The 24,842-nt window shown below is 44.6% G+C and overlaps 1 protein-coding gene across 11 annotated transcripts in view; it reads left to right on the forward strand.

Moving 5' to 3' along the window:
• Window positions 1-620: 620 nt before the first annotated feature.
• Window positions 621-24,842, forward strand: part of fat1a (FAT atypical cadherin 1a) — a 138,640-nt gene continuing 114,418 nt past the window's right edge. For 7 of the 11 annotated variants that reach the window (XR_001858964.2, XR_005129362.1, XM_037532832.1 and 4 more), the window contains exons 1-2: window positions 2,066-2,221; window positions 4,214-7,503. Coding sequence is in view for 9 of the 11 variants with exons in the window: in XM_037532832.1 (XP_037388729.1) it covers window positions 4,242-7,503 (3,262 nt within the window). In the remaining 2 variants the exon portion in view is untranslated. Of the gene's footprint in view, window positions 851-2,049; window positions 2,222-4,213; window positions 7,504-24,842 lie in introns of those variants that run through there. The other 4 variants (XM_017721359.2, XM_017721362.2, XM_037532833.1 and 1 more) reach the window with 3 other exon arrangements.

A 24,842-nucleotide genomic window follows, 5' to 3' on the forward strand; every position in this document is an offset into this window, starting at 1 on the left:
TTTAGCAGCACCAGTCGGGCCTTGCTGTATCAGGCCTTAAAGTCAAGGGTATGGGTCCGGTTCGAGCTTCAAGCTTCATGCAAATGGAGACCTTTAATACGAACCATGCAATTTCTTATGCAAATGAACCTCTCCTTAGCAAATCAGGCGAACGCTGCATCACCACTGTAATCTGATAACTTACATCGGTTCAAAAACTCCTGCCAGAAAATAAAAGCTTACGTAGTATATCAAAAAAGCCTGTTGCCACGGGGTTATTTTAGGTTACCACGGTTACAATTGCTGTGCATCCTGAACTGCACACTCAGTCATGAATCGCACACCTGCGCACACCACCGCCGGTATTCAGTTTGTATAAGTACTTTGTTTTGAGTTTGTGGTCCTGCAACCTCTTTGCAGAGACTGTAGAGGTCCCAAACGCCCCCCTCCACATGCACCCCTCCCCCCCACCCCTCCCACCACCAAATGCCAGCACCCTGGGGTCGCTCGCGTGGTACGGTGGGTGCGCGCACTCAAGCAAGGACACCTCAACTTCCTAGGACCGAGTGAGGGATGGAGTAAGAGCGGTGACGTCAGGACCCCCCGTTATTTGTGTGCGAGTGTTTTTTCCCCTTCCCCACCCTCCTCCACTGATAGTGAGGCTCGCGCAGCGCAGACGGAGGCGCAAGGGACCGCAGCGGATCTGCGAGACGGCGATGATGAGCGGCGAGACTGCGATTCCCACGCCGTGCACTCGGACTCCGTGAGGCTCCGTCGCTCTTTGTTTCCCACCGGCTGCTCGAGCGGAGGGATGCGCGCGGGATTCATCTGAGCGGAAGTTTGAAGCGGCGCGCGGACCGCCGTGCGTGTGGTGAGTGGAGAGCGCGCGAATAGGGGAGTTAAGTTAACACCAAGAACGCAGTAATAATAATAATAATAATAATAATAATAATAATAATGACATGTTTACTAGTACTACACTGTTAATAACTGCACCACTATAACTGTTATAATTATTAATTATGTATTATATTATTTACACTAATAATTGTTATTGCTGTAATTAGCGCTGTTGTTGTTATAGAATAAATAATGTAATAATAAATTGTAATAGAATGCATTTAAATATATTACATGATATGTAATAACACATCCATTATTACCACTGCATTAATAATAATTGAAATACTAATAATAATAATAATACTACTACTAATAATAATAAGCATCGTCATCATTAGTAATATAGTACCACTATTACTAATAATAACAGCACTCTTAGTACCACTACTATTGCAGCTAATAATAGGCTATTATTCTAAATTACAGTAATAATAACATGCCATTGCAGCAAGAAAATCATCACTGCTATTATTATTAATAGTGATATTATTATTATTATTATTATTATTATTGTGATTATTAGTGATAGTGGTAGTAGTAGAGCTGCTGTAGGACTGCCATCCTCCTGCTTTCCTACTGTTTTTTCTATCCCCTGCTCCGCTCTCGACTCCACACTGCGCTCTTGCGTGTATCCCATCAGTCAGAGCTGCAGCTTTAGCGCCCCCTACCTGCGCACCGGCGCACTGCAGCCCTCGCCGCTCAGCCCGTCTTCACCATTCATCTCCATCGCCTACTGGGCCGCACACTAACCGCATACCAACACTAACTCCCTGAACACCGGGTGGCGAAAGTAGTGCGCCGCCGGCTCCGCGTGTGAAGTTGGGACGCGGCCCTGCCTCGCCACGCTGTGGCCTCGCTTTACACACCAACTTCTCGCGTGGCTTAAAGGCGCAGGTTTTCTCCGAGTCGTGTTTTCGACCTGATTTAACGTCGAGTTGCCCGGTCTCGGCAACTAAATCACTGCCTTATCCGCTGCCGGGCTCAGACAGGGCACCTAAAGATCCCTCCGCGCTGCGCGGCTGGCTGCCTCGCTGCCTCGCCGCCTCGCTCTCATACCAGCGGGAAGTAGATCCGGAGAAGGAGCGGAGTGATATCATGAGAGAGAGAGAGAGAGAGAGAGAGAGAGAGAGAGAGAGAGAGAGTGTGTGAGAGAGGGGGGCGGTGCGCTCGCGCGGAGAGGCGAACTGCGCGTGAGTTGGGTCAGTGTGCGCGCGGAGAGCTGCGGGACGGTGCGATGCGGAGATGTGGAACTTGTAACCAGCCGACGGAGGGACGGTAGAGCCGGGAAAGGTGCGGCCGCGCGGTTTCCTCGCCTCCTGGACTCGTCTGGGTGTTTCAGGTTTGAGTGGAAGGGGGGGGCGAAGTTTGGGGGCGCGAGCTTTTCTCGGCCGCTCCGACTCCCGAGAACTTTCCTATTAAGTTGCCGGTGAAATCAAAGCCGTTATTATCACTAATATCGCTGCTGTTATTATCAGTGCCGCTCCTGGGTGCGTGTGATGTGAGCCCATTATCTCGGGCTCTGTGGAAGTATCTCGTGTTCTGGTCCCGTCTTGATCACCGTGCAGCGGACCGAGCGGGCAAAGTGTTTGATCTGCCGCTTTAGGGTCGCCCCGTAGCTCGCGGACCAGTTAAAGTCCGGTCCGGGTTGGTTTGGGCCGAGTTTATTGTTGGCTCGTGCGCAGTGCCCCCATGCATCTGGCCCGCGAGGCCGAGGGTGAGGGGGGGGGGGTGGAGGGGGATGGGGGCGCAGCTTTTGTCACCGACCTGTACTTTCAGAAGTGGGTCTGCGCTCAAACAGCGCTTTGTTCCTGCGGTTTGCGCCTCGATTGCGTTCACAAGTTTGAGGCAGCCCGGTTTTCTCCAAGGCAGCTGGGGTGGAGGAAGTTTTACAGGCTCGGCTTGGTGTCTTGATCAGTGGTGTGATAAAGCAAGGGGACATAAATTGCCTGAAAAGCATTGTGGGTTAACGAATAGGTCGCTGAATTACCATATGCTGTCCGTTTCAGATGGACCGGTCTACCAGGGGTCCCAGAAAAGACCCTCTTCCCAATGATCTAGACTGAGCTTGTGCTTTCTTACTCGGATAGCTAGATCTGCTTTGTTAGGCCGGAGCTTCAGTGCTGTTTCTGATGATTTCCCAGCACGAGGAAGGAATATGCATGTTGTTGAGCTTCATACCTGTTATTACTAGTTACCTGCAGACCAACCCGAACACTAAAAGTGGAGTTCCGCAGATTTAAACAGTAATTACGTGTAATTAAATTAACTGAGATGTAAACTAAGTCATTCAGGGTGTTTCGGTGTAAAGCGCCCTGTTCCAGAGAAGCTTACGAGTCAGGATTGTTCACACTGGTTGTGGTAGGAACCAGACGTCTGAAGATGTTAGTGGGTCTACATGCTTACTCATGGGAAACAAGGGTTATGAAAGTGCTTTTTCAATGGTTTTAGCCTACAGGGTGTTTTTCATGCTGTAGTGGTACATGCAGGGCTTTATAAGGCAAAATGCATCCAAAGAAAGCCTTTATTTCCCCCTGATATACCACTGCTTTACCACTATCGGTATGAAAAAGCTACAAGCCTGGTCGTTTTGGGAAGTAAAATAGCCAGATTTATGTCACAGGCATTGCTCCCATTGGTTTCTATCATCATTTCAAGAATTCATGTCAAATTACTTGGTGTCCACCTCTCAGAACAGCTGAAAGGTTTTTGGTGCGTCGCATGCAGTCCGCTATCTTTAATTAGTGTAAGAACGTGTAGAATGTGTTGCTGTAGTTGAATTTATGGACCTCATTTATTTCTGTGTAATGACTTTGAACCCATATCTCTGGGGAGCTTGGAGTTCCAAGCTAAACAATGTCTGAAGATTAAGAATCCCAGAACAGCTTATACCCACAGCGGCTGGAGGAATGTGTGTATTTGTGTATATCTAAGACAAATGCTACCATCCTCCCAGAGTTCACTGCTGGTAATCGCTCACACTGTGTTCCTCTGCGGCGTCTGTTGAGTCTACCAAGGCTGCAAGCGCAGACAGGGAGGAAACCAATGCTGCCACTAGGCTGGATCTGCCATTAACATTCACTGCATTGGCTGGAACGTTTTACGAATGTTGAGCGATTGATTGTACCGTGTGATTGTACCGCTTGCTTGACCATCTGGTCTTATTTTCTACAACCGGCCACCCCTCAATACACCAAGTTCATATCACAGCTTTTTTGATTGAATTCATTACTTTTAATAACTCTAGCTGTTTGTTTTGGTGCAAGAAAACTATATTGGTGTTAACAAGCAAATAAGAGTGGATTTCTCATCCATCTCCTCTTCTGTTCTGCAGGTGGTTTGGTGAAGAGCTCTCTGCAACCATGCAGAACCGGGTGACTTCACTGCTGCTGGTGCAGCTGCTGCTCCTGTGCGGCTGTGCTCAGAGCCAAGGGCTGGACACCGCGTCTCTCCCACACTTCACTCATCCTTCTTACAATGCGACCATCTTTGAGAACTCTGCTGCTAAGACCTACTTGGAAAGCCAGGTTAAAATGGGCATCTACATCACGGACCCCTCTTGGGAAATAAGGTACAAAATTGTGTCGGGCGACAACGAGAACCTTTTCAAAGCCGAGGAATATCAGTTGGGAGACTTTAGCTTTTTGCGGATAAGGACCAAAGGAGGCAGCAGTGCCATTCTTAATCGGGAAGTGCGAGACCACTATTTGCTTGCAGTCAAAGCTGTGGAAAGGAACTCCAACGCAGAGGCCCGGACACGGGTCAGGGTTCAGGTACTGGACACCAATGATCTTCGACCGCTGTTTTCTCCCACGTCTTACAGCGTGTCCCTGCCAGAGAACACAGCGATCCGCACCAGCATAGCCAAGGTTACAGCGACGGATGCTGACATCGGTACGAACGGAGAATACTACTATAGCTTTAGAGAGTGGACCGACATGTTTGCTGTCCACCCCACGAGCGGTGTGGTTACACTTACCGGGAAGCTAGATTACTCAGAGACGAAGCAGTATGAGCTGGAGATCTTGGCAGTAGATCGTGGTATGAAACTGTACGGAAGCAGTGGGTTTAGTAGCATGGCTAAACTCACGGTACGAGTGGAGCAGGCTAATGAGCATGCTCCTCTCATCACTGCTGTTACCCTTGCGCCTTCGGATGCTGAGAAAGACCCTACTTACGCCATAGTGACTGTCGAGGATGATGACCAGGGTGCTAATGGTGAGATAGCATCGCTTAGCGTGGTAGCAGGAGACCCTTTACAGCAGTTTAGAGCTATGAGGACCAGTCCTGGTAGTAAGGAATACAGAATTAAAGCAGTGAAGGACGTTGACTGGGATAGTCAGCCTTACGGATACAATCTCACTCTGCAAGCTAAGGACAAAGGTAGCCCACCACAGTTTTCCTCTGCTAAAGTCATCCATATTACGTCCCCACAGTTTAAAGTAGGGCCTCCTAAATTCGAGCAAGCTGTTTACAGGGTGAATGTAAGTGAATTTGCTCCACTGCACACACCTGTTGTGATGGTCACAGCTGTGCCAAAGTATCCCCAGTTAAAGTATGCTTTCAAACAAAAATTAGACAAAAGTCACTTTGCAATCAACCCCGACACTGGCTTAATCACCACAGCTGGCCCCATCCATGCTGACTATTTGCCCCGATATGAACTAGACATCATTACTAGTGACAAAAAAGTAGCCACTAAAGTTATCATCGACGTAATTGATGTGAACAACAATGCTCCAGAGTTTGAGCAGTCATCTTATAAAGCCAGTGTTGATGAAAACATGCCCATAGACACTAGTGTGCTAACAGTGAAAGCCACTGATTTAGACAGTGGAGAGAATGGTTATGTTACATATAGCATAGCTAATGTAAACCCCCAGCCTTTTGTTATCGACTACTTCTCTGGTGTCATCAGCACCTCAGAACAACTAGATTATGAATTGATGCCAAGGATTTATAATTTACGTGTGCGAGCATCAGATTGGGGTGAACCTTTTCGCCGTGAGGTGGAAACACAGGTCATGATCACCCTCAACAATCTGAACGACAACAAGCCCCTCTTCGAAAATGTGGACTGTGAAGTGACCATTCCTAGAGACCATGGCACCGGAGAACAGATCACAACCGTGTCAGCAATTGATGCCGATGAGCTTCAGCTGGTCAGGTATGTGATAAAAGCCGGCAATGACCTGAATCTGTTTGAGCTGAACCCCAACTCGGGTGTGCTATCTCTGAAGCAGTCCCTTAGCGAGGGTGAGGCGGCAAAGTTGTCCTTCCACAGCTTGCAAATCACTGCCAGTGATGGAGAACATGAGACTCTGCCAATGTTCTTGAACATAACTGTCATAACGGCGCGTAAACCAGTTCAGGTCAAATGTGTTGACACTGGCGTAGCCACTATGCTGGCGGAAAAGCTGCTGCAAGGCAGCAAGATCCACAACCAAGGGGAACCAGATGAGAACTTTTTAGACATTCATGCTATCAACCGAGTTGCGCCCCAGTTTGCAGACTCCTTCCCCAGTGTGGTCGAGGTGAAGGAGGACCTGCCGGTTGGTGCTCGGATTGTGCACTTGAGTGCTTCAGACTCAGACAGTGGTTTCAATGGGAAACTCGTTTATGTTATATCAGGTGGCGACACGGAGAGCCGGTTTGTTGTTGATATGGATGATGGTTGGCTGAAAGTGTTTGCTCCACTTGACAGAGAAACAGCCGATCACTATACACTCAATGTTACTGTGTACGATCTCGGACTACCTCAGAAGTCGTCATCACGCCTGCTGGATGTCAAGGTCACAGATGCTAACGACAACAGCCCACAGTTTCTGCAAGACTCATATTCATTGGAAATAAGTGAGAACACAGCTGTGGGCGCTGAGATCATTCAAGTTGAAGCTAAAGATAAGGATCTTGGAGAAAACGGTGTTATCAGATACTCTATATTGGCAGACACTGATCAGTTTGCCATTGATGAGGAGACTGGAGTTGTTACAGTCAAAAAGCCGTTAGATCGCGAGGTTCAGTCCGGATTTGTGCTTAGGATAGCAGCCCGTGACCAGGCTACTGTTGAGCCTCAACTGGTAACCACTGTGTCACTTAAAATCACTCTGGAAGATGTCAATGACAATCCACCAAAATTTATTCCCCCTAGTTATCGAGTAAAGGTCCGTGAGGACCTACCTATCGGTACTGTTATAATGTGGCTGGAAGCTCATGATCCTGATGTTGGGCCATCAAGTCAGATACGATACAGTCTTGTGGACAATGGTGAGGGAAAATTTGAAGTGGACAAACTGAGTGGCGCAGTGCGAATCGTGCAGAATCTGGATTATGAGAAAAAGCAGGTTTACAGTCTTGTTGCGAAAGCTAAGGACAAAGGCAAACCAATTTCCTTGTCCTCAACCTGTCACATTGAGGTGGAAGTGGTGGACGTAAATGAGAACCTGTATCGTCCGTGGTTCCCATCATTCGTGGATAAGGGATTTATCAAAGAGGATGTGCCAATTGGAACATCGGTCATGAAAGTCACGGCTCAGGATGAGGACAAAGGCACAGATGGGGAGATCCGCTACTCCATTCGGGATGGATCTGGTCTGGGGATCTTCGCCATCGATGAAGAAACCGGTGAGTTGCTTTGCTGTGGTTGCTTTGCTCTGAATAGATGTTTTTCTCTGCTGTTCAGGTCTAGCTCAAATGTGGAATGTGGAAGGAGGGTGTGAGTGAGTCTTTATTTTGTCTAGCCATGAATATTTTATGAAACAAATCGCCTATGCATGAATCTGAGCGGTGATACAGCGGAATGTGCATCTGTGGTGTTAGCGAGTAGATTTTGTGTGCGGAGGGACTGGAATTTTTTCTAGCTCATTGTTGGTCAGGTGCACATTCAGGTTGGTGTTGACTGCAGGAATTTGCTGAGTAGCATCATTTGGTTTCTAGGTGTAAAGAGCCAGAATTGATGGCAGGAACAGATGGAGCAGCTGTCTCTCAGACAGGCTGTAAACATTCCAAGCTAGTTGCCTTGGTTTTAAGAGAACTGCTGTGCACTTCCCCCGCCTTCTTGCCAACTCTCTCCCTCAGCCCCCCATTCCCACCTACCTTTTTCCTTCAGTTTTTTTTCTTCTTCTTTTCCTCCTCCATACTCCACATACTTTCAAACTGCACATATGATTTAGGTATCTGGGCCAACGCTTGTTGGAGTTCATTGGTCTACTCTGTAAGTTTGCATAGAGGAGCTTTTGCTGTTTGAACCAAAACCCATTTCTGTGGCAAAAGTCAAGATCTGGCCTCATTACCACCACACAAAGAGAGTACTAATACCTCTCTCAGTTGGCCATGGTCCATGCAAGCACCTGTGCCAAAAAAAGCTTAAAATAAGCAGTCTGGAATTCCAACGGTCACTTGACTTGGAGCAACACTGCCACCCAGTCTTCCAAGCTCTACGTTTACTGCATACAGCCAGCCCTCCTCTTTAATATGTACTGAATTTCTAATTTGTGGCTTAATGTGGGCTTTTGCCTTTTTCCGAAAATATATTTCTGTACCGCAGCATACATAATTAATGTACAAATGGGCCCATGAAAATGTCATACATAAAACATAAGCTTTTTAGCATGCATGCACTCTGTGGTCCAGACTTCTGCAGTACATCGTGTTTTGAAAAGTTTATGAAAAGGTATGTATTAAGTTAAGCATTCATTTAGTTGAAGGTGGAGCGAGGCACTTTATTAAGGTGGATAAATTAGCTGTGGCTGTTAGGCAGCCCTGTAGGGAAATCTCACTTTCTGTGCTGGTAAATTTAGCATGACAGGATGCGCTGGTGTGGGGTTCTTCCCCTGCAGGACCATCTGCCAGTCATTGTGTTCGCCCCAGTATTATGGAGATTGTGCTTGGTCTCATTCAGATGATGTGACATTATTGATCATTTGCACCTCTTTTGTTCAGAGTGTCTTTCTCTGTTTTGGAGAAGAGGAGGGTGTAACTGGTCCCAGACTAGTGAGACAGGGAGAAGAATAAAGCAACTCATGCAAAATTGCTTCTTTGATCCAATTTAATACTCAGCTGAGATTGGTTTAAACTTGGCTGCAAATCCAGTCTGCAAAAACATGATTAAGCTTGCCTGGAACGTTAACTCTTCTTCAGTCCAACATTGTTTGGTATCTTTCACCAGTGTCAGTGTTTTTCTGCCAAATTTGCCAGCTCTCCACAAAGGTCCTCCTAGGGAGCTTATCATTTATGCATTTTGATTGCAACCAATAAAAGATCTCTGATGCTTCTCAAAAGCTCAGTGCGTAAGGATAAGGCTATAGTTTCATGCTTTGGAATATTCATTGTTCCACAAATGTTTCTCTTTTTTCGGTCGTTGAGATGTAAAGTTTTTCAGGATGGTTTGACATGAAACGTTTTATCGTAAAGACGCTTACTAACTGGGATTGTCTTTACAGTGTCGGTGACAGGAGCTGGGGTTTGTGCTGTTTACAGCTCAAACATGGCGATTTGCTATTGAAAATGACCAGTGAACCTGTATATTGAGTTTTATTTATATATACATATAGAAAAATAGGAAAAAGTAAGCTTTCTTTGAGTAGCGTCTTGCCTTACAACAGCTTTCATCTATGAATGTATACAAAGAGTGAATTTTAGGCCAAAATCTTGCTTCAGAAATTAGGTATCCATGCAATCCAACAAAATATCTTGATTTTGAAACATAGCACGCTCATCTTTAATTATGCCAAATAGTTGATTCACCAGTGCGCTTGTAATACATCTCAATCACAGCGTGTAAAATTATAATAACAATAGTTGGAGTTTGTTCATAACTGGCTTAGTTTAGAAACTGAACTCCTTAGGTGAGCTCAAATTTGTGGGCCGCCCACTTACATATCTGACCTCGATATATTTAGATAGGCGTGACACTTGAGTAGTAGTCTGGCCGGCACCTCCTTTAACCCAAAAAGATGCAGGTCACCAGGAGCACCTGACCTGGTCTTCCGCCCTCGGTGACCTCAGTGATCTATGAGTGCTGTCAGGGTTTGGGCTGTCTTACACTGAGCTCCATTGTTCTGGATCACAGCCAGGGCTGGTGGCAAAGTAAATATGCCTGAGGGTAGAACAGCTCCCTTTGGGACAGAGATTAGACCGGGGTCTAAACTGAAGGTGCTGGGAACGGTAGAGGAGGTCCTAAAGGTACGATGAGTGGCCTAGAGATTACATTTCAAATAAGGAATCAGTCTCACCATGCAAGATGAATGGGTAGCCCCTTGGTATTTGATTGTGATGTGATATTATTGGCACCTGTAACTGAACTGTGAATAAAAAAATAATTGAAAAAAGCACTACAGCAGCTGCTTATGGTACTATAACTGTAAAAACTTGGCAAGCCAGGTCACCAATTATATCATTTTTGATAGACGCTAAGCAACATACAGCTTTTCTTTTCCGTCTTTAATGGTGCACTAGGTCTCAAGAGATGGTCATTTGGCATTCAGCTCAGCGCTGTTCAGTTAGCGCAGACTGACAGAATTAAAACCTCAGAACTGCTTTAAAAAGTCGCCTAAAATGGGTCATTAAAATGGGAACAAACTAACAAACGATGGTGTGAATGCCAGAGGCTGTTAAAATCAGCCTGAGCACAATACATCAAATTTATAGTTTCTCTCTCACCCCACATGTAGTCACTTTAACCCAAACCTTTGGTTTTCCAAAGTCTGCTCTGTTTGTTTTGGAGTTATGAGGCTGCCCAAAATGCAATGGAAGATCACAAGTCTTAAACTAAAGCTTGGGATAAATGTACAGTGCAGCGCCTGTCTGTATTTCTGAAGAAAAATCTGAAAAGTACGTCGTTAAGCATCTTGAAGGCTAAATTTTGCTTGTCCGTTTTTATAGAAATCAGTGTCTGCACAGCGCCAGAGACCAACAGAACGCCAACTGGATGCTGAATATTTTGATCATTTGTACCATTATCCGTTTCCGTAGGTAATACTGTGCCTTACAGTGACATAAACCAGAAGAAATTGCTTACACGGATAACACAGTGCTGACTGGATGCTAATCGCTAAGTGAAGGGCAGCCACCAGACGTGCCCTGTCAGGGCCGCTACATTTAAGCTAAGGCGTAAAAGTGTCCAAATCCAGCAAACTCTCGCTGTAGGTGTAGGCTTTTTTGCCATTCCTGCCTCCTTTGTCTGTTTATTTCTCTTGCCTTCCCATTCCTGAAGTTATACGTGCGGCGGCGGGGGGTGGGATGTGTGGGAAGGAATGCGCTTAAACGAAACTCCCTGTTTGGTTCAACTTTAGCATCTCGTTAGCGTTAGCCTCACATCTGTGGCTCCCCTTCTCCTCCACATGGGGACCTGTGGCTGTGCTCGTGTTATATTTAGTCTGCCTGCGCATGTATTTAAGGGGAATAAATGCCGCCCTCGAAAACCATGTAGAAGCTCGCTTTTCCTGCGTCAGGAAAAAGCTTGCTAATTTGTACCCGCGCACCAGAGATAAGATTAGCCTCTCTGCTAACCCAAAATTGTTACTCCCGAGATTTTGTCCCTGTCTCCGCTCCTTCTCTTTTTCCGTCTCTTCCTGACGCCGCTGGCCCAAGGCGGTGGAGATTTGCAGAGCGTACGAGGCTCCAGCGGTGATGTTTACCATCTCCAGATTGCACAAACACACCGATAGCTGGGGGGGGGCATGTCGGGCCTCTGTGAGACCCCCTGTGTGTGGACCCAGGCTAATTTCAGCCCTGCTGTGCGTGCATGTGTGTGCGGGCGCACCAGTTAGGGGATTGATTTTGTGAGTGTGTGAGTGAGTTAGGCTGAGAATTGATGTGTGTGTGGGGGGGTGTGATTGTGTTCAGACACTGCTTCCCAGTAATTGAGTTAATAGAGGCCTCACGCACTCGCCCAGGATAAAGGGTTTGCCGCAAATCTGATTGATGTTGCCAGAGCCACGAAATGAATCTGGCGCCTTTTACTGCTTAATGCCCTCGTGGCAAAGGAACAAGCGAAAAGGCTGCTCCAAACCACACCTCGCAAATCACAGGGAGCGCTACAGTGAGGCACAAAGATGGTTTACAAAAGCCCGATGGCTGGAACAGCCTGGAGTCTGCAATGTAAACTTGCAGCGGTGTTACGAGAATCGTTTGGTGAAACATCAAATTTTACCCAGTTTTCCTCATTGTGTCCCATGTGTAGTCCATCAGCCGGACATGTTTAGCGTCCAAAGTTTGCTTCCTTAGTTTTAGACTGAAGCTAAGTGGCTAGTTTAGCTAAGAAATAATGGCCAAAAGTATGTCAGATAGTTACAGCAGTAGGAGCCACCTTCTGGCCTGAATTCTATTTTAAACATAGCCAGAAAACGAAAAGGTCTAGTCAGCATGGATTGAGTGGTGGTCAACGCTGTCACAGTCAGCAGTTTATCTGAGAAGTCTTACTCATGCAAATAAATACAAATGAACAGTCGTTTTTGGTGATTGTATGCAACGACTGAATTGCAAGCCTAAATTGGCTATTTAGCTATCTTCTTGCTAGCTTTCAAGACTTAGTAGCCTGCAACTGATGACAGAAACATTTCAGGCTCAAATATACAAATGATAAGCAATTGGTGTAGTGTAGTGGTTAGTGGTTGGTGTAGTGTAGTGGGTAGTAGTTGGTGTAGTGTACTAGGTAGTGGTTGGTATAGTGTAGTGGGTAGTGGTTGGTGTAGTGTAGTGGGTAGTGGTTGGTGTAGTGTGGTGGGTAGTGGTTAGTGTAGTGTGGTGGGTAGTGGTTGGTTAGTGTAGTGGGTCGTGGTTGGTGTAGTGGGTAGTGGTTGGTGTAGTGTAGTGGGTAGTGGTTGGTGTAGTGTAGTGGGTAGTGGTTGGTGTAGTGTGGTGGGTAGTGGTTGGTGTAGTGTAGTGGGTAGTGGTTGGTATAGTGTAGTGGGTAGTGGTTGGTTAGTGTAGTGGTTAACACCTCTGCCTTCTACGCTGTAGACTGGGGTTCAGGCCTCACCTGGGCAGGCACCCTACACTACACCAATAAGAGTCCTTGGGCAAGACTCCTAACACCACCTTGGCCTCCCTGTGTAAAATGATCAAATTGTAAGTCGCTCTGGATAGGAGCGTCAGATAAATGCTGTCAACATTTCTCATTACCGTACATCTTTTAGCACCAACACAAAGTCATACCTTTTTGTTTTTTTGTAAGACTCAGAATGTTTCAGAAAATGCAGCTTCGATTGTATCCAGACCGACTCAAAAGTGCTTTGTTGTCTATTCAGAGAATGTATCATAGCTGGTACAAATCAGCTAAGACTCTGCCAGAGCATGAATGCAGAAGGGCCATATATTGCATTTCAACTACAAGTACTTAGATTTACTTACATTTACTTGCCTCAATGCAGCCACCCCACAGACAATGATTGTTGCAATGTAAACATATGTGAACGCTAACATCTTAGGAAAATAATTGCAATCAGGCCATTATGTAAAATTTGTGACAGGCATGAGTATCGTGTTGATTTAGGCATGGTAATATGGTAATAAGCATCCTTGCATATTTGCTAGACTCATTGGCTGCGTAGCTCCAACGCCAAACAAGACTGATTGATTTAGTTTGATATAAAACATTGTAAATTGGATGGCAGACCTAATGAGTCATACATCTCGCACACATCCCCCTTATGTGGCATAGAGTGGTGGGGAGGTGTGCGAACATGAGAGAAACTGCTCGAGTCTGGGTAACGTTGCTGGCTTTATTCAAATGCAGAGTTATGCAAATGGACAATTTTAGCAATTCATTAGTGCTGTACTGGCAACAAGAACGTCTGACCCTCAACACTGGAGGTCATGGCATTTTCATTTTGTTCAATTAAGTGGCTTTTTCTTTTTCGGTTGACCCCTTTAGCCTGTCTTTTGCATCTGTGCTCAGACTTTGTGCACTCAGTTATGTATCTGATGCTTTTTGTCCAGAGAACGGTGAGTTTTTTGTCTTTTTTTCTGCTCTGTAATTAAGTCAGCCCGAACACTTAGCTGTAAGTGGAAGGGTTACGGAGCAAATAAAAGCCCCACTGTGAAGGACGAAGGGGTAAAAAAGAAAGCTCATGTGGATCGGGGTCGTCTAATGGAACCGCTTTCTAGCGTTTCAGATGGTGTTCAGGTTTAACGTGGTTACCCTTTTGCAGAGAGGATAATGTGTGTGCTGCCATTCCTCCGACACAGCGTCCTCTTTTGACAGAAAAGGCCTTGTGTACTAGTTTGACATGTAGCGACAAAGTACCAGCAAGAGTCAGTTGTTTTTGCTGGTTAAAAATGCATCTATCACAGCCACCCTCCCCCCAAAAATCCCCAACCCCATGCCGAACTTTGCTGCGTCCCTCCTGCGGCCTTCCGCTGGGGAGAGAGAGAGAGAGGTAGAGCCATATTTCGGCGATGCCAGATAACAGAGGTATGCACTGGCTGCCTTGTTTTTTCATGTTTGGCTGCCTCGACCATGGCCCGGGCAAAGGGTGGGGCATGGGAAAGGGTCGGGGGGAGGAGTGTTACTATGGGAAGAGAGCGAGAGGTGGGCTTATCAACCTGGTTGTGATCCCACACAAAGGTCCTATTACAGGGAACAAAGGTGTAGTAACTGCCTTGGATCTTGGAGCTGTAATAAAGTAATAATTAACTACATCGAGGCTTGAAACAGCCAGCTAATTGTGTTGAAATGTTAAGATGGTTAAAGACTGTTGATGGTTGCTAAAGTGTTACTTAGATGTTGCTACGGTATCCGAAGTTCATTTTAATTTGTTGCAAACCTAAACGCCTTAAATTCAGTGCTACCTTAAATTTACTGCCCATTTTTTTGACTCAAAAGAAATTCTAGGAAAGTTTTGAAACTTTCTGAAAGTGCATCTGTATTGTCTGCATTTCGCTAGTGTCTAAATAGTTCAAAGGCACAGAGGAGAATCGAATGGTGGTGAAATTTGAGGTTCCTTAAAGAGTCACAATAAAACCTTTCTGATGTCTGAGATTTTCAGACCTTCCTTTCTCAGAAAGGGTGAGAAAGAGGAACGGAGAAATGAAGGATCGGTCTTAGCCTGCGGGTTTGCTTTCATTGTCCGATTCCCTCTTTCGTCTTTCCCCCTCTCTCTCTCTCTCTCTCTCTCTCTCTCTCAATTCGGCTCCCAGAGAGTTATTTCTCCACAATTTTTTCCCAACGGCCATGTGACCGACTCCGCGGAGTCTCTGCTTGGGCTGCGTTGCCAGGGCAACGGTGCTCCGGAATGCAGAGGGTGCAGGAATTGATTGCAGGGTGCCAAATGAAAAGCACACTTTCCCTTGTTAATGTCGGGCCGTTTTAGGAGCAGTGTTTTAGGTGCCTCGGCCGATGCCGCAGCCCCATGCTCTTTCTCATGCTAATGTTGCGCTAACAAGGCCTAATCAAGTTGATGTGTATCAGTGCGAGAGTTCATCAAAGCCAAAAAGAGGACTCTTGCGGAGTTCTTGGGAGAACTTTTCTGCCAAAGCCTAAAAGTCATCTTCTCCAATACTGCTAGCTTTGGATTCGAGCATATATTCCAGTGAATATGACTTGCTAGCTCTGACACTGATACCCACATTCACTCTGTAGCCTTTGCATGCTAACAAGAGCTATTGTAAATGATAACCGAACGATTTTGGGAGTCTTGCGTCAAGGTGTTTTGCCTAAACCTGTAAGCGTAGATGGAGTTGATATTCATGCTAATATGACCAGCTAGCTGTTAAACTGAGATCCACAGTTCTGCAGTTATGGTCTGCTAACAAAGACTAACTGCAAGAAAACTAAATCAGTGTTGTGAGAGAAAAAAGGGAAGAGCTTGAAGGAACTGCAAGAATTTGGGGGGCATCTTATCCATTACCATTGCTGCTAATATATATATATATATATATATATATATATATATATATATATATATATATATATATATATATATATATGTATTAATATATATTAATATATTATGTTAACAGGGGCTAAATGAGCTGACGTGCTGGACCACATTAAGGTAGAAGGTTTTGAGGAAGTCTGTGAGCTTAGACAGCGTTTATGTTCAAAGAAAAGTTCTGCTAATAGGAATGCTCAGCTCTTAAATTAATGTCCACAGTCCTTCTGCAGCCTTTGTGGGCTAACAAGCACTAACCGAAAGAAAACAGGGTCTTCTGAGGGAAAAGGGTGAAACGCTGGGGCCAGTAGAACCAACTGCAAGTCTTTGGGGGGTTTCACACCAGGCAAAGCATTCCGTCCAAGTCTGTCATGCTGTATTGACGCGTTACTGCTGATGTGACTGTCTAGCTCTTACACTGATGTCCACAGCGCACACTAACGAAAGCTAATCGTGTTTGAAGTAGTCCACATTATGGCGAAAGGAAGTTCTGAAGGAAAGAAGTGTAAGATTCTTCAAAACAGATCCAACTGAAAGTTCCTGGGAGTCTTGCGTCAAGGTATAAAAGGCATCCTGCCCAGGCGAGTAAGCCTAGATGGTGTTTAAGTACCTTTCGCTAATAAGACTGGCTAGCTTTATAAGTTGATAACCACAATCCCTCTGCAGCCTTTGTGGGCTAACCAGAGCTAAATGAAAGGGGGGGGTGTGGGGGGGGGGTACAGATCCCACTAGTTTTGTGTCAAAGTATAAAAGCATCCCATCCCAGTCTTTAGGTTATATTTACCGCTGTTATGACCAGCTAGCTCTTATATTGATATCCACAATCCCTCTGCAGTCTTAGGCCATGGCTCGGCGCTCCGTGATGAGAATCCCCATTACGCCAGACCATATCTCCAGCCGCCCGAGCTCGTTCGGTGCCTTTTGATGTCACGCTGTCTGGAGCCCAGCGAGAATGGAAAGTGAGGAGAGTGATAGTAGATGTAAACATGGCAGCAGGGCGAGCAGTTGTCTGCGCTAACCGCCGGTGCGGGACAAAGCGGCGTGATGCATCTCTTCCCAAAGTGTTTGTGACTGCGCGTCAAAGCTAACTGGCACGTTAGCGCAGCGAGACCAGAACTTTCCCCCTCAATGCCAAATTGATCAGAAATGAAGATAAATGCTATTTATTTCACAGTTGCATCGCTGATCAGGACCAGATCACGAGAAGAGAGAATTGCAGCAGACGAGCGTTAAATAACAGTAGAGGATGAGCAGCCTTAATGGCTGGTATGGAAACTTACGGCTGGCAGGTCCTTGCAGGAATGCACTTTCCTGTTTGGGAGGGACTCAGTTTGGCTCACCATGGACGTCACTATAGCGCTGGCGTTAGTTGGCTAGGATTCGGTGCAGCTGGCCTGCAGACAACGGATAAGTGCACAGGCGCGTTTGTTGTAATGACATATAAAGATGTAATTAGCAGCCAAGTGGAGAGTCAAACATCTGGCTTTTGAACCAAGCGGCTTTCCTACTCCCTGTGTTTTACTGGTGTGCCACCCTCCACCCTGCCACATTTTAAAACTCCTTTGATCCCCTCCTCACAGAAATACTCCAAGGAGCACCGGCTTATAAATAGAAAAGAGAGAGGAGGGGGAAAAGTGGGCCTTTCAAAATGTCAACGCAGCGCCCCTTTGAAACACACTCCCTCGCTTCACGGTCTTATCGCCCTCGCCGCAAGAGCAGGGAAAAAGGCGCTTTGGCACGAAGTAGTGCGCCAACACCGCGGCCTTGCAGTAATGCCTAGCAGCGTGGGCCGCGTGTCACCGGGCAGCTATTTCATGCTTCGTAAAAATGTTGTGATAGCAGAAGACAGGCGGTTCTTATCAGAGAACGGGGTCCAGAGGCTGGGTCGGATTCAGGCCTCTAAAATAACCACGACGACACCGGCAGCGGCGGGTCCTGAGCCTACTGCAATAACACTGGCTGTTCGGGACAATGTGCTGTGTCTGGGCAAGTCCCAATAGAGCCTCTCGACTGGAAGTAACTGGCTAAAGTTGGCGGAAGAAACAGTGGGGGGGGGGGGGGATGAAAAGACAGCTTTCCACCAGGCATGTTCTAATTGCATCACTCCCTTTCATTCATTGAAGAACTTCCTCTCACAGGTCCCTCTTTTCCGCACTAGCCTCTGTTTTTTTGGCGCTCGATGCCCGCAGCGTTTCTTTATCTCTTTATTTTTGTAGATGTCTCATCTCACAGTGTGTTTCCCAAGTTTCCAGCGCTTTGTCTGGCCCACGCTGATGCTTGGTCAGGCTGGCCATTTCTTGGCATTTCTGCTAAAAGGGACTTTGGGGTTATTTTTCCTGCCCGCTGTCTTTTTGGCTCTTAAAGCGATAAGATTAGTGCGATATGCAGAGCGAGACACACTGCCCCGCATTGTTAAGCCAGCGAAATGAGTCTGTTCCGCCGTTTTTTTTCCACCCGCTGTGCCGTTTTCCCCCTGCGGCCAGCTGTTGCTGGCGCTGGGAGCCTCTTAGCGGTGATGGCTGTGTACAGAAGGCACAGCGAAGCGTGAAGAGGAAACTGGGGGTCGACTCCAGAGGCTCGCTGGCCCGTAATCACTTGCGCAGGATATTCGGCAGATAAGATGGCTTTTGTGCGAAGTGCATATTTGTTAAAGTCATCAGCCACCGGCTTGATGAGCGCTTCCTCAGTCCACGCTCGAGTGCTGATAGCCTCGGCTGTGCGAGACGGGTAAGCAAGCTGTGCGGTAAGCAGGTCTAGTCAAGAAAGTACACTAGCGCTGATCTTCCTACGAGTCTGATCATGAATTCTTACGGGTTCTGCACACATCACTTTTTCTCTGTCGAGTCCCAAAGCTGATGATCGCGCTGCCTTTCAGAGCGGTCGATATAAATTTAATGCTGTTTTAAAGCAGACTGGCGCTGGTGTAGTCGCCAAGCTCGCGCAGAAACTTGACAGAGTCTTTGCTAGCTCACTCGAGAGGCTGCTAAATGTTTTAAAAGTTTTCACTTTTTATAAACTCTGGGAGCGAAGCCACAAATATGATCTAGTTTTGAGACAGAAAGAGAGAGAAAAAGGGATGAAGGCTAGCGGAAGCTTAGCTTTGGGTACCCTTCTAATACCCCCACCCCACTCCACCCCCAGCCCCAGCCCTCATGCTCTGACAGGAATTTAAGCTATTTCTGCAGAGCGCTGGAAGAGAGAGGTGCAGGGAGAGAAAGAAAAAGAGAGAGAGAGAGAAAGAGAAAAGGAAAAACACTGGGAAAGTTTATAGCGAGCACGTGGGCCCGAGGCCCGAGAAGCTTTGGGAATGCAGAAGAGGGGGAGTCAGGGAATTAGCCAGGCGAGTTCAAAGCCAAAATGTCGGACTTCTAACGTGCAGACCGGGGGAATGCATATGAAAGCTACGCTAACTGAGCCTCCTGCCTCTCTTTAAGCCTCTGGTCCACTGCTTTTCTTCTTTCCTCTCGCCCTGCTGTTACTTTTACACATCTGCACCAGGGCAGGCGGTGCGGGAAGTCATAGGAATGCACCGAAGTTTGGCCACTAGAAATCGTCAGCCACAAATCGTCGACAAGCACCTTTTCATTTTCTGTCCAGGAGAGTGGAAATGGTTAGAGTGTGACTGAAAAACATGTTTTTACCTCTAAATCCTGCGGCTCTTTGAGGCCCTGGTTCGCTGCTTTTCTTCTTGCCTCTCTCCCTGCTGTTACTGTTACAGCTAGACGGCGTGGAAAGTCTTGAGGATGCACTGAAATTTCAGCCACTGAAAAACTGTGAGCCATAAACTGTAATTGTTTGGAAAACAATCAAACATTTTTTTCCAATTTTTTACGTAAATTTTTCAGAAGATTCAACAAAGTGTAAGAATATTGACCAACACTTTGGTCTTTTTTTGTGCAGTGAAAAGAGTAAAAATTCTGACAGAAATTTTTTCTAATGTTTTCACCATTTTTTCAAAGGATACAACAGACTATCAAAAACGGGCTAATGCTTTGAGCAGTCGGAGAAAATATGGTAACAATTGTGACAGAAAAACGTCCATTTTCCTCTAATTTTTTCAAACCTTTTTCAAAAGTTAACCAGTATCAAAAATCAAAGTCCCGGCTGACACTTTCTGCAGTCTAAAAATACTGAAAAGGCCGAAAATTGTGACCAAAATATGTCATTTTTCTCATTTTTTTCCCCAAATATTTCCTAAAAGACAAAACTTTACAAAACATCTAAATAAAATGTGAGGCAATACAATGTTTACTGTTCTGCCCTGATTACCACCAGCGCATTCAAATAGCGCCTCAAACAACAGACCCAAAGCAGTACTGCGAATTTTTGAAAGGTATTAAAAAACGAAGGCAAACAAAGTCGTGGTTTTTGGCTCAGCTTGGTGTATAGGTTTGTGTTTTTAAGTTTTCTTTTCTATGATGTAGCCATAGGGTCAGTATCAGGAGCTGGCTGGCCTGCTGCTCAATTTGAGGAAGCTGGGAATCGTTTTGGACAAAATCAGAGGCTTAGAGTTATCATCGCATGTTACATGTCGTTGTCCCCCTGCCAAAAAAGAAGCAGATGATATTGACTTGGATTTTGCTGCGGCTCCTTGCTATATGAAAATGAGAGCGTGGGGATAAACAGGATTTTACATATCGTAATCCTCTTTCGACAACCCTGCTAATCTGTTTTTGGCTTTCTAATTTGGTGCAAATGCCAGCTTTTCGTACGTATGCAATATGCACTCTCTCAGATTGAAGCCACTGTAGCACAACACCCGTTTCAGTGTGTGTGTGTGTGTGTGTGTGTGTGTGTGTGTGTTTGTGGACTTACTTTTGTGTATATGGTTGCTTGTCTAAGTGTTGAGGGAGTCCATCTGTGTGAGTCAGTAGCAGAGCTTCTATTCAAATTAGGGACTGTACTATTGTAATCAGACTGGTATTGACAGATAATTGCTTGAAAATGAAAACTTTTTAGTTTTTAGATCGAACTTAAGCTGAAATTTGATATCAACGCATTTGTAGCCTGACAGAAACACATCATATTCTAAGTCCAGTTCATGGTAATGCTAATCCAGGCAGGTGTCGTACCAGTTTGCACATACTACAGATGTTTGTGTATCGGTGTGGCCATCGGCAAACAGGTGCATGGAAAAGATACTGGGAAAAATATCTGCGTCGGTCCGCAATTTCCAATTTGTTGCATGCCTAATTCAGATGTTTTTCCAAAGCTGGAGCATTTTGCGGTCAGCGAAGTAAAATTCACACCACTGTAATGCGCAAATTCCTGAAGATGACCTGACGTGCTGAGTGTGTCGCCACCATGCATGATTCTGACTTTTATTAGGCTTCAGAGGTTCGACAGGCCTCTGTCAGCTGTACGTGGCGTGTGCGTGTTTGTGTATGTATTTCTATATATAAATAGATATATATATACACACTTTCTAAGCCGCATTTTCCTTCTGGGTGGTGGGGGGAGCTGGAGCCTTCCTCAGCGGTCACTGGGCGGTTGCCAGTTCATCGCAGTGGATATATATATATATATGTTTATATCACAGCTGTCGTACCAAAACCTCGCATCTCCAAAACGGTGACTTCACTGGAGAAGGAGAAAAACTATTTTGCTTTTAATGTAAGTCAATGGAACCAGACGTCTTTCCAAGTCATTTTGGGCCGTTTCTTTTGGTCCATTCATCAGGAAATTTACACACAATGTAAAGAACAACAGGAATTTTCAATTTATGTCAAAAACTGAAAAACATGGAGATACAAGGTTTTCATCATATACACTATTGTGCGAAAGTCTTAGGCGGCTGAGACACATTTTCAAAATCTATTTGTGTAGTTTATGTTTATTTGCTGAGAAAATGTTACTATTTGAATGAACTAAATTTATAGAATGTTAATTAATGATTTTAAATATATATATATATATATATATATATATATATATATATATATATATATATATATATATATATATATATATAATAACTAGTGATTTATTGGATGTTTGTGTGTTTGTTTACCCATCTCCAAGCCTCTCCTCGAGGAAGCCCAGTAGTATATGTAGTTATAAAGCTGCCCCTGGTTTGACCAATCAGTGCTTCAGTATATTGGTTGGTTAGTGTAGTGGTTAACACCTTTACCTTCTACGCTGTAGACTGGGGTACAATCCCTGACCTGGGCAAGCACCCTACACTATACCAATAAGGGTCCTTGGGCAAGACTCCTAACACCACCTTGGCCTACCTGTGTAAAATGATCAAATTGTAAGTCGCTCTGGATAAGAGCGTCAGCAAAATGCCATTAATGTAATGTAAATATTGAGCTCATGATGTAATTGATGATATTAACGAGTCTCTGTGGCGGCTGTGAAGGTGCAAGGAAAAATGTGGATCCGAGAAATTCTTCTTACTTTTTATTGTTTTTCTGTTTATTTTTTAATTATGAATACGACTTTATTCTAATGTATGTTGTGATAAACTCACTGATGAGGTCAGTTGTTTAAAAATTAGCTTAGATGCCTAAAAACTTTCACACAGTGCTGTAATTCTGTATCGCTGCTGTTAGGACAAAACCTCCAATCTATATTTTTGTTGTTTTTCAGTTTTGGACATAATTTGAAAAAGCCTGTTGTTCTTTACATTGTGTGTAAATTTCATGATGAATGAACCAAAACAAAAGGCCCAAAATGACTCGGCAAGACGTCTGGTTCCACTGACTTACATTAAAAGCAAAATGTTTTTTCCTTCTCCTGTAAGTTTTGAAAATGCAAGGTTTTGTTCTGATATATTTTATATAAAATCACATCAAAACGTCTTTTGGCCAAACAATTGAAATGTAAACATCATTTTAGCTGCACTAAACTGTTCTGTCCAGAATCGATTCATGTTTTATTTGCCTCGCCTCCATTTTCTCACGAGTGTTGGGCTTTTGGACGCTACATTCTGTGAGGACCCCGAGTGCCAATTAACAGCTGCGTGAAAAAAGAGAGGAGAAATAAAGAAAGGAGGAAAACGGAAGCAGAGATCTGTTAAAAGCAAACTGTGAGAGCCCTAACGTGAACTTTGAGCTTGAGTAGTGAGCAAGCTTGTGTGTGTGTGTGTGTGTGTGTGTGTGTGTGTGTATCTGTGTGTATATATGTGTGTGTGTATCTGTGTGTATATATGTGTGTGTGTGTGTGTATCTCTCTGTGTGTGTGTGTATCTGTGTGTGTCTGTATCTGTGTGTGTGTATGTGTGTGTGTATCTGTGTGTGTGTGTGTGTGTGTGTGTGTATCTGTGTGTGTCTATCTGTGTGTGTGTGTGTCTGTCTGTATCTGTGTGTATGTGTGTGTGTGTCTGTGTGTGTGTATGTGTCTCTCTCTTTCTGTGTGTATGTGTGTGTGTCTGTGTGTGTGTCTGTATCTGTGTGTGTGTGTCTGTCTGTATCTGTGTGTATGTGTGTGTGTGTGTGTGTGTGTGTGTGTCTGTCTGTATCTGTGTGTATGCGTGTGTGTCTGTGTGTGTCTGTGTGTGTGTGTGTGTGTGTGTGTGTATACAGAATAACACTGACTTACCACTAATCCTGCCCTTGTCTCATTAAAGGAGAAGAGAAAAAGAGAAAAAAGAGAGGAATAGCGGTCTGAGTCCCGCTGGGAGGGAAAATAGAGGCTCAGCTCGGCTTCTGATGCAGCAACTCCGTCCACTTAGCATTCCCATCATTACGGCCGGCCCCCCTCTCCTGCTGAGGCTCTGTTCACAGGTTGCTGAAGTCAGAGAGGCTGCTGTGGAAGTTGTCTGCTTGTTTTCCACACCATCAGTTAGTGGCTAGCTCAGCTGTTGAGAGGGTGCCACAGCAGACCCAATCAAAGAACTAATTAAAGTGTGAAAATGCATAGGTTCTGAAATGAATCAGGCTATTAATATTAATCAGGCACTTTATTATTCAGTTGCTTTCGGTCAGCATAAAATATTCCCAGCCTTTCAAATGTAAAAGTCCAGAGAACGTGTGTGTGTAGTCGGTGGTCTACAGTTCACTGCTGTGTAAAGTGTTTCCCATTCAAATTTATGAATTCTGACGTTAAAGATTTTTCAGTGCTTTGAATCGTTTGTCAAAGAATCATAATTGAATCGGTTCCTGGCGAAACTGAAGCTTTAATGCGCTGAACTGGTGCATTTTGAGTGAATCATTTGCAGTGAATCATTTCTTAAAGTACCGTAAGCGACCCGAATCATTGAAAAATGTGTGGCTTTGTGATGCAAATCAAACCGAATTGAATTGTGGTAAGTTTTACATTTTTACTGAATCGTCTTGTAAAGAATCATAATTGAACTGAACTATTGTGAATTTTTACATTTCATTATGAACTGTTTCCTAAAGAACTGGAATTGAAACAAATGTGAGATTTGATTGGTTCGATAAAGAATTGAACTGCTTTGTGTTACCAATTGCGATTTCGTGATGTGGTAATTGTTCATAATTTTTTTTAAAAACCACTTGAATTGAAGTGAATCATTGTGAAATGTGAGATTTCATGACACATTACAGAATTTCAGACTGAGGTGGTGAGTTTGAGATGGCGTGATTCATTTTATAAAGAATTGTTGTGGAACCAAATCATCCTGGGATTTGAGATCATTTGATGATTTTAATTGCATTGATTATTTAATGCATTTCCTAAAGAATCAAAGCAGTTGATGGTCGAATGTGCGATTCCGTGATGCAGTGAATGATTTAAGATTCATTTGTTAATTGAAACTGTGAAATGAGGATTTTATGACGCATTGAATCACGTAAACAATCCTATTCAAATTTTGCATTTTGTAAGGAACCAAAATCAAAGTGAATCATCCTAAATTTGAGACTTTTTAATGGACTGAATAATTTTGTAAGGAACTGTAATCAAAATGAATCTTCCTAAATTTGAGACTTTTTAATGCACTGAATCATTTTGCAAGGAACTGTAATCAAAGTGAATCATCCTAAATTTGAGATAATTTAATGGACTGAAACATTTTGTAAGGAACTGTAATCAAAGTGAATCATCCTAAATTTGAGACTTTTTAATGCACTGAATCATTTTGCAAGGAACTGTAATCAAAGTGAATCATCCTAAATTTGAGAT

This window comes from Pygocentrus nattereri, chromosome 22 (assembly GCF_015220715.1).
Source record: "Pygocentrus nattereri isolate fPygNat1 chromosome 22, fPygNat1.pri, whole genome shotgun sequence".
NCBI lineage: Eukaryota > Metazoa > Chordata > Actinopteri > Characiformes > Serrasalmidae > Pygocentrus > Pygocentrus nattereri.